Here is a 9,165-nt window from a genome sequence, read left to right as displayed (position 1 = left end):
TCACAATGTGGATACTTTCTATTATTAATTCACACTGTTTCCCAAGAACAGAGAGAGGAAGCTTAGAGCAGATCTTTCATATCCACAGGGCAATTTACCTCACAGACAAAAAAGAACATTGCCCTACTGTCATCAAGCACTACAAATAATAACTTTAGCAACTTGTTTTCTAAAATTGTTTACAAACCAACATCGACAGGAAAAGAAAAATCAGCACCAGAGAACAGAATTCACAAGGTGAAACCGTCAGTATTATAAGGACAACTAAGCTCGACCATTTGTAGCAGTGGTTTCAATGAGGATTTGGCTACTCCAAACTTTGCCCTTGTTAATGAGGTGTTTAAGTCATTGTACAACTCTTCAGACAAAAACTGTATTCAGTTCTGCAAGAATACCAAAGCCTTTTAAATGATGATAAGTCACTTATAAATGCAGCTGGCTCAGGAGTACAGCCCTGTGTTCAGCTTGAAGAGGAGCAGATAGAGGATGGTGTTTATTTCAGTACATAGGATGGTCAAAGAAGTTCTTGTCAACCAGTTGGACTGTTTCATTGATCAAACAGTTGTCCCCCTGTTCCATGTTATCTTCAATAAAGGACCCTAGTGAGTAGGTGAACAAGTTTACTGTTTCAACCTCTTTCTCAAAGGCAAAACTAAACCTCTTTATTCTCTGTTCAAGGCTGTTACACTGTTGATGTTTTGACATCCACACTCTGATTTTGTCTCTCCTCGCAGGTACTAACCAAACTGCACAGCAGCTGTGAAGGAGTGACAATAACTGTCTGTGAAGGCAGCCTGCCTCGAACAAAAGATGGATGTCAAGAAAGCTATATATATATATATATAATTTGAGAGAGAGAGAGACCACAGAGGACTTTAGAGAGAGAGGCTAACACCATCTAGTGGTGGTGTAAACAAGACTCTCTCTCTCTCTCTCTCTCTCTATATATATATATAGAGAGAGAGAGAGAGTCATAACAATATATAGTGTTTACTGCAATCATAACAATATATAGTGTTTACTGCAAACATGACTATTTATATATTGTTTATTGCAATCATGACAATGTATACATATCAACTTAATTCACTTCAAGTTTAAATGATTGTTATTATTTTTCACAATATAATGAGTCTCCATAAAGACTGATAAAAATTGCAAATACTAACAAATTGGTTTGAAGGTTTGGACTAGCATTAATCAAGCCTCGGATAAACTTCATTGGCTATGATATTGCCAATGTGCAAAGATAAATCAACAGCGGAAACGACAGGGAAGTGTCTCTGGTCCCTACAGCTCTCACTTAGGGTTTGAATTGTGGGTGTGGTTTCAACATTGCCATGAATAGGTATACACGATAAGTACTGCCCCCTGCTGTTGAAGCAGGAAAACTACATCTTAATTTCAAAAATGTCCATGAATGCAATCTCAAGCTCCAGATGAAACTCAGGTTCTCAGAGTATGTATATCTCAAAAGTATGATAAGATGTAAGAGTCAGGACGAAAAGGCTGGCAGTTGTTTTAGCTGAGAAATAAAGAGTCCAAAACTTATCCTCCAAGTGGCTGTCCAACATTAACAGTAAGGAGACAAATATTTGAAAGAAAAAAAACTGATCAATTAATTACCTTGGTTGTGATGATCAGGAAATGATCAGACTGCATTTGAAAGTAGAATTGTGCTGAAATATGAAAGCATCTTTCATTGTTAAGCTCCTGACAACATTTATGGGCCAAAATTTGTGTTTCTCTAAAGCCTATGAAGTACACCACAGAGGACTTTAAAATAATACAGCAGGCTATATATATATATATATATATATATAGAGAGAGAGAGAGAGAGAGAGAGAGAGAGAGGGTAGAGAGAGAGTCTTGTTTACACCACCACTAGATGGTGTTATATATATATATATAAGAGAGAGAGAGAGAGAGAGAGTAGTTTAAGATTTAGGAGAGTGAGGAGAGAAGGAGGTGATAAGATAGAGCCAGCTGGGAAACATGACTATTTATATATGGGAACACTTTGATTTGATAACTCCTAATAAGGTATACATATCTAACTCTATTTCAGACACATTAGTTTGCTTATGATTGTTATTATTTTTCACAATATAGTATTTTATTCAAAAAGACTGATTAAAATTGCAAATACTAACAAATTGGTTTGAAGGTTTGGACTTGCATGAATCAAGGAGGAAACTGGAGCTTCATTGGCTATGATATTGCCAATATGCAAAGATAAATTAACAGTGGAAACTTTTGTTTATTGTCAAATAAAGACAGGTAACAGACAGTATTTCACTTTTAACCAGTTTGAAAACCAGAGTGTGAAGCCAACATTACCATGAATAGGGGAGAGAGAGAGAGAGAGAGTTTCCTGAAATCATAACAATATATAGTGTTTACTGCAATCATAACAATATATAGTGTTTACTGCAAACATGACTATTTATATATTGTTTATTGCAATCATGACAATGTATACATATCAACTTAATTCACTTCAAGTTTAAATGATTGTTATTATTTTTCACAATATAATGAGTCTCCATAAAGACTGATAAAAATTGCAAATACTAACAAATTGGTTTGAAGGTTTGGACTAGCATTAATCAAGCCTCGGATAAACTTCATTGGCTATGATATTGCCAATGTGCAAAGATAAATCAACAGTGGAAACGACAGGGAAGTGTCTCTGGTCCCTACAGTTCTCACTTAGGGTTTGAATTGTGGGTGTGGTTTCAACATTGCCATGAATAGGTATACACGATAAGTACTGCCCCCTGCTGTTGAAGCAGGAAAACTACATCTTAATTTCAAAAATGTCCATGAATGCAATCTCAAGCTCCAGATGAAACTCAGGTTCTCAGAGTATGTATATCTCAAAAGTATGATAAGATGTAAGAGTCAGGACGAAAAGGCTGGCAGTTGTTTTAGCTGAGAAATAAAGAGTCCAAAACTTATCCTCCAAGTGGCTGTCCAACATTAACAGTAAGGAGACAAATATTTGAAAGAAAAAAAACTGATCAATTAATTACCTTGGTTGTGATGATCAGGAAATGATCAGACTGCATTTGAAAGTAGAATTGTGCTGAAATATGAAAGCATCTTTCATTGTTAAGCTCCTGACAACATTTATGGGCCAAAATTTGTGTTTCTCTAAAGCCTATGAAGTACACCACAGAGGACTTTAAAATAATACAGCAGGCTATATATATATATATATAGAGAGAGAGAGAGAGAGAGAGAGGGTAGAGAGAGAGTCTCTCTCTCCACTCTCTCTCTGGTATATATATATATATATATATAGAGAGAGAGAGAGAGAGAGAGAGTTTCCTGAAATCATAATATATAGTGTTTACTGCAATCATAACAATATATAGTGTTTACTGCAAACATGACTATTTATATATTGTTTATTGCAATCATGACAATGTATACATATCAACTTAATTCACTTCAAGTTTAAATGATTGTTATTATTTTTCACAATATAATGAGTCTCCATAAAGACTGATAAAAATTGCAAATACTAACAAATTGGTTTGAAGGTTTGGACTAGCATTAATCAAGCCTCGGATAAACTTCATTGGCTATGATATTGCCAATGTGCAAAGATAAATTAACAGTGGAAACGACAGGGAAGTGTCTCTGGTCCCTACAGTTCTCACTTAGGGTTTGAATTGTGGGTGTGGTTTCAACATTACCATGAATAGGTATACACGATAAGTACTGCCCCCTGCTGTTGAAGCAGGAAAACTACATCTTAATTTCAAAAATGTCCATGAATGCAATCTCAAGCTCCAGATGAAACTCAGGTTCTCAGAGTATGTATATCTCAAAAGTATGATAAGATGTAAGAGTCAGGACGAAAAGGCTGGCAGTTGTTTTAGCTGAGAAATAAAGAGTCCAAAACTTATCCTCCAAGTGGCTGTCCAACATTAACAGTAAGGAGACAAATATTTGAAAGAAAAAAAACTGATCAATTAATTACCTTGGTTGTGATGATCAGGAAATGATCAGACTGCATTTGAAAGTAGAATTGTGCTGAAATATGAAAGCATCTTTCATTGTTAAGCTCCTGACAACATTTATGGGCCAAAATTTGTGTTTCTCTAAAGCCTATGAAGTAGGCCGGCTCCATCATCGGCTACAAACTGGACATCCTGGAAAAGGTGGTGGAGAGGAGGACGCTGAGGAAACTATTATCCATATTGGATAATCCTGACCAGCCTCTCCACCGCCTGCTGCAGGGACAGCGGAGCACTTTCTCCAAAAGACTCCTCCAGCTCCGCTGTCACAAGGACCGATACAGGAGATCATTCCTGATACAGGAGATCATTCCTGCCCACTGCAGTAAGACTGTACAATAACTCACCTCTGGCCAAATCAATCTCACAACAATAACACTGTTGTCTGTGTTTCTTGGTTGTTTGTATATAATATATATATAATATATGTAGATATATACTGTACTGTATATACTGTGCATTTTATATTTAATATTTAATTAAAAAAAATTACTCCCATTTGATTGCTTTTTATTATTCTATTATTATCTTATGCTGCTGTCGCGAAAAAAAATTTCCCCTTGGGGATTAATAAAGTAACTACCTACCTACCTACTTTAACAATACAGCAGGCTGACACCATCTCCTGGTCGAGTAATCAAGACTATATATATAAATATTAGTGATGTTACGAGACGTGCCGACGCTTCGAAGCGCCTGTAGAGTAACGGAGGGGGCGTTTCCTCGAAGCGCGTGTCGAGGCTTGCTTCATTTAGGAGAGGAGCCAAGAATGATGACGTCTGAAGCCTCGCTGCCCGGCTGTACCACGTGACTGCTTCGGGAAGTGGTTCAGATTTTGCCGGGAGGTTTGACAGCAATATAAACCCCTCAGGCTCCATTCAAAATGTGGGTTGTTGGTGGAGAGTTGCGGTCAGTTGAGAGTTTGGATAGTTTGGAGAGTTTAGAGAGAGAGATAGTTTGGAGATTTAGGAGAGTGAGGAGAGAAGGATAGGTGATAAGATGGAGCCAGCTGGGAAGAGGAGGATTTCCCCTGTGTGGGAACACTTTGATTTGATAACTCCTAATAAAGTAAGCTAAATCTAATTCTATTTCAGACACATTAGGTTTGCTTATCAAGAACTGTATTTTTCACAGTTTCTTATTTGATTCAAAGGTGAGGTGTTTATTGTGCTCCAAGGAGTTGGGGTACAATAACAACACCTCATCCATGCTGAGGCGTTACCGTGCCTTGCATGAGAATAAGGAGGAAACTGGAGCTTCACCCAGCCAAGGTAAGTCATTACAATATTACAAATGCACCATCACAATTTTTCCCTGTTTACTTTTGTTTATTGTGCAAATAAAGACAGGTAACAGACACTGTATTTATTCTCTTTTAACCAGCCACCAGAAAACAAGAGCTGGATGAAGCCCTCGTCTCCATGATAGTGAAGGACACACAGCCCTTCAGTATTGTGGATGATGTTGGATTCAGGGCATTTGTGTCCAAACTGGATCCTAATTATGTCCTCCCTACAAGGCAGGTATGTATGGGTGCATGCATGAAACAAATGAGTACTTTATTGTGTCTCACAGTTCAGCACTATATATTTTTTCCTTTAGGCTCTGAAGGCCATGGTGGAGGCCAAGTATGAGTCAGCTAAGGAGAAGGCTAAGGCTAAAGTGGAAAAGGTGGCTGCTGTTAGCCTTACTTCTGAGATGTGGACATCCATCAATATGGATGCAATAAAACAATAAAACATTATATTTATATTATAAAAAATATAAAGCAATAAAACGACTGACCTCCGAGTGTGCCACCATTATACAGTCAAAACAAAGCAGAGAGGAAATCCCCCAGGCTTCCACCTCTCATGATGTCACAGGAGGTAATCTATTATTTTACATTTTGAGATCAATTATTCCTATGAGAACACTTAGTAACATGATCTGTGGTTTCCTCTTAGGTAGCAAACTGTGGCATCGTTTCGACACCAGCGTCATGGAGGCACGGAAGACTCAAAATGTGACAGCAGACGCCACTGTGGAGGTCCAGCGCTACCTGTCAGAGCCAAATATAAGCAGGCTGGAAAACCCTCTGGAGTACTGGGAGAGGCAAACATTACTGTATCTAAATTTATATAGACTTGCTCTTGCGTTTTTGTGCACGCCAGCATCTTCTGTACCCTGTGAAAGGGTGTTTTCAAAGGCCGGAGAGGTTGTGTCAAAAAAAAAAAAAAAAAAAGGAATCGTTTAAAACCAAAAACTGTTGAGAAACTGTTATTTCTGAATAAAAATGAATAAAATGTCCCCTGTCCTGTACATCATTGTCCAAGTTACACAAGCATATTCAGTCCCCTCTTCCTAGTTCCACAAGCACTTCCACTGTCCTCTGCCTGCTTAAGCCCATGCCATTTTCCTAAAGTGACAGAAAAACATTATTACACAACCTGCCATATCATATGATACTACCATTTTGGGAAAATTTACACACACAGAATACATTCAAAAAATATTTTATTATGCACATATGTGATAATTTATGTACAGAAATTATTTGGTCATACATTTTTGTAATTCATAGTCATTCCCAACAGCCATAACAGACACAAACATTCAATGCATCACATGTGGTTCAGATACAGCTGCCTGTCATTATACACTTGGCCAGTAGGTGGTTTCGTGTGCACATGAAGCTTCGAGTAATGAACCCTTTCTAGAACCAATTGGCTGAAGTGGTTCGATGCCTCATGAGGCTTCATCTCACCATCACTAATAAATATATATAGTGTTTATTGCAATCACAGCTATGTACACATATTCATTGAATTAAATTCAAATGTTAAAATTATTGTCTTTCACAGTTTAATCAGTCTCCTTGGAGACCGTCAAAAATTGCCTTTACCGACTATATTTCAAGTCGTCAAGGCGGGGTATTGGGTAAAGTTTTCAACTAGCAATAATCACGCCTCGGATAAACCTCATAGGCTACGATACTGCCGCTGCGCAAAGATAACTCACCGGTTGGAAACACCAGCGGAGTGTTTCTGGTTCCTACAGCTCCCTCTCATGGTTTGAGATGTGGGCGTGGTTTCAACTTTAACGTGAATATTGTAATTTTACAAATATCCGTTATTATAAAACCCATTTAATCACATCTAAAACACACTTAATCCCATCTAAAACACATTTAATCCCATCTAAAACATTTAATCCCATCTAAAACACAATAACATCTAAAACACATTTAATAACATCTAAAACACATTTAATCCCATCTAAAACACATTTAATCCCATCTAAAACACATTTAATCCCATCTAAAACACATTTAATCCCATCTAAAAACAACGTTATAAATGCACCTCGACACAGTCCCAGAGAGAAGAACGTAAAACACAGGAACGTCCCGAACTGTAAATCCCACAATCAGACGGCCGCTGTTACGTAACTCCCACGTCATCACGTAACATCACGTCATCAACGTTGTGGTTGACTCACACATACCGTAAAAAGTTTATAGAAAAAGAAGTTATAGAAAATAGTTGCTACGGAAATGACGTCACACCCCGTCCGTCTCTTTTAAGGCTCCCCCAGCAAAGACGAAGACGTCTCGAACTCGCCGGTTTAAAATCTAAAGTAAAAGTCAGTGAAGAAGATTTGTGGAGACAAATGAAAAGTGAATTGAAACTGTCCACGGGTGCGTCTCGCTGGTTTGGAGTCAACATTGTGGGTGTCCGGGGACGACAAGCCAGAGTTACATCATTTTGATTTGGGGCACAAATCTATTATCGCGTCGCCCATGGTAACGTGTGTTACCATGGTAACGTGTATTTACCTTGACAACGTCTCTCGTAAACATCCCAACGGTTCTGTCGAGGATATAAAAACGAACTCATTAATTACAAACGAATACAAATGAATTCCTATATCTGATTTTAGCGTGAAACATATAACGCAACGTTACGTTTTATAAAAATCACCGGTTTTGTTACTCTTCACAACGTAATCAGTCTCCTTAGAGACCGTCAAAAATTGCCTTTACCGACTATATTTCAAGTCGTCAAGGCGGGGTATTGGGTAAAGTTTTCAACTAGCAATAATCACGCCTCGGATAAACCTCATAGGCTACGATACTGCCGCTGCGCAAAGATAACTCACCGGTTGGAAACACCAGCGGAGTGTTTCTGGTTCCTACAGCTCCCTCTCATGGTTTGAGATGTGGGCGTGGTTTCAAACTTTACTGTGAATATTGTAATTTTACACAACAACAACAAAACAAAAATCGTAAATGTAAAACCCATCTATTCCCACCTAAAACACATTTAATCCCATCTAAAAACAACGTTATAAATGCACCTCGACACAGTCCCAGAGAGAAGAACGTAAAACACAGGAACGTCCCGAACTGTAAATCCTACGATCAGACGGCCGCTGTTACGTAACTCCCACGTCATCACGTAACATCACGTCATCAACTCTGCGGTTGTAAAAAGTCGATGTAAAAAGAAGTTATTAGAAAATAGTTTACTACGGAAATGACGTCACACCTCGTGCACTTTAATTTCAACCAGTAAAACAAAACGTGTTGTTCAACGTGTTTGAAGAGAAATCAGTCAGAGGGAGAAGCGTCACGTCGTCTTCAAAGATCCGAGCGGCGACATTGTATTCCTGAACTTCGTGTGTTACTTTGACAACGTAATCAGTCTCCTTAGAGACCGTCAAAAATTGCCATTGCCGACTATATTTCAAGTCGTCAAGGCGGGGTATTGGGTAAAGTTTTCAACTAGCAATAATCGCGCCTCGGATAAACCTCATAGGCTACGATACTGCCACTGCGCAAAGCTGACGGGGAGACGTGACGGGCAGGGGAGTCAACGCGCGACATACAATGTTACGTTATGGTTTAACTTTCAGTTCAAAGACAATCTCTCGGTCTTCAGATTACAAATTACAAACCTGAACTTCGTGCAAACGAAATCAGTTTGTTGCGATTTGCTCGATTTAAAGTTGAACGTTTAGTTTCAACTGTCGCCGCATGACGCAATGCATCATGGGATGTCCTGTACTTTGTTGTGACGTCAGTCCCGCCCGCCCCACACGCTTCCTTCGTTTAAATGCATAAAACGTTGTTGTTTTTAAAAAAACAACAACAACA

General features: G+C 38.4%; 1 protein-coding gene and 6 non-coding genes across 7 annotated transcripts; 1 reads left to right on the top strand and 6 right to left on the bottom strand.

The window, feature by feature from the left end:
- Positions 1-1,133: 1,133 nt before the first annotated feature.
- LOC138619198 (U4 spliceosomal RNA) lies at positions 1,134-1,251 on the bottom strand. The gene has a single exon (XR_011310789.1). It is a non-coding gene; the product is annotated as a U4 spliceosomal RNA (small nuclear RNA).
- A 1,291-nt stretch (positions 1,252-2,542) lies between these two features.
- LOC138619197 (U4 spliceosomal RNA) lies at positions 2,543-2,660 on the bottom strand. The gene has a single exon (XR_011310788.1). It is a non-coding gene; the product is annotated as a U4 spliceosomal RNA (small nuclear RNA).
- Positions 2,661-3,498: 838 nt separating this feature from the next.
- Positions 3,499-3,616, bottom strand: LOC138619196 (U4 spliceosomal RNA). Its single transcript, XR_011310787.1, has one exon. It is a non-coding gene; the product is annotated as a U4 spliceosomal RNA (small nuclear RNA).
- A 1,591-nt stretch (positions 3,617-5,207) lies between these two features.
- Positions 5,208-5,765, top strand: LOC138619186 (E3 SUMO-protein ligase ZBED1-like). The gene is made up of 3 exons (XM_069695483.1): positions 5,208-5,299; positions 5,412-5,551; positions 5,631-5,765. The coding sequence occupies exons 1-3, from the start codon at positions 5,236-5,238 to the stop codon at positions 5,763-5,765; spliced, it is 339 nt and encodes a 112-aa protein (XP_069551584.1). The 5' UTR covers positions 5,208-5,235.
- Positions 5,766-6,880: 1,115 nt separating this feature from the next.
- LOC138619205 (U4 spliceosomal RNA) lies at positions 6,881-7,021 on the bottom strand. Its single transcript, XR_011310795.1, has one exon. It is a non-coding gene; the product is annotated as a U4 spliceosomal RNA (small nuclear RNA).
- Positions 7,022-8,020: 999 nt separating this feature from the next.
- LOC138619204 (U4 spliceosomal RNA) lies at positions 8,021-8,161 on the bottom strand. Its single transcript, XR_011310794.1, has one exon. It is a non-coding gene; the product is annotated as a U4 spliceosomal RNA (small nuclear RNA).
- Positions 8,162-8,713: 552 nt separating this feature from the next.
- Positions 8,714-8,854, bottom strand: LOC138619203 (U4 spliceosomal RNA). The gene has a single exon (XR_011310793.1). It is a non-coding gene; the product is annotated as a U4 spliceosomal RNA (small nuclear RNA).
- Between the last annotated feature and the right edge of the window lie 311 nt (positions 8,855-9,165).

The sequence above is a fragment of the Brachyistius frenatus genome, unplaced genomic scaffold (genome assembly GCF_029030835.1).
Source record: "Brachyistius frenatus isolate BFR_SWC_R1_liver_20210118 unplaced genomic scaffold, ASM2903083v1 Contig_19, whole genome shotgun sequence".
In the NCBI taxonomy this organism is placed as follows: domain Eukaryota; kingdom Metazoa; phylum Chordata; class Actinopteri; family Embiotocidae; genus Brachyistius; species Brachyistius frenatus.
The sequence above is the reverse complement of the archived record's forward strand: the minus strand, read 5'-3'. Positions and strand labels throughout refer to the sequence as shown.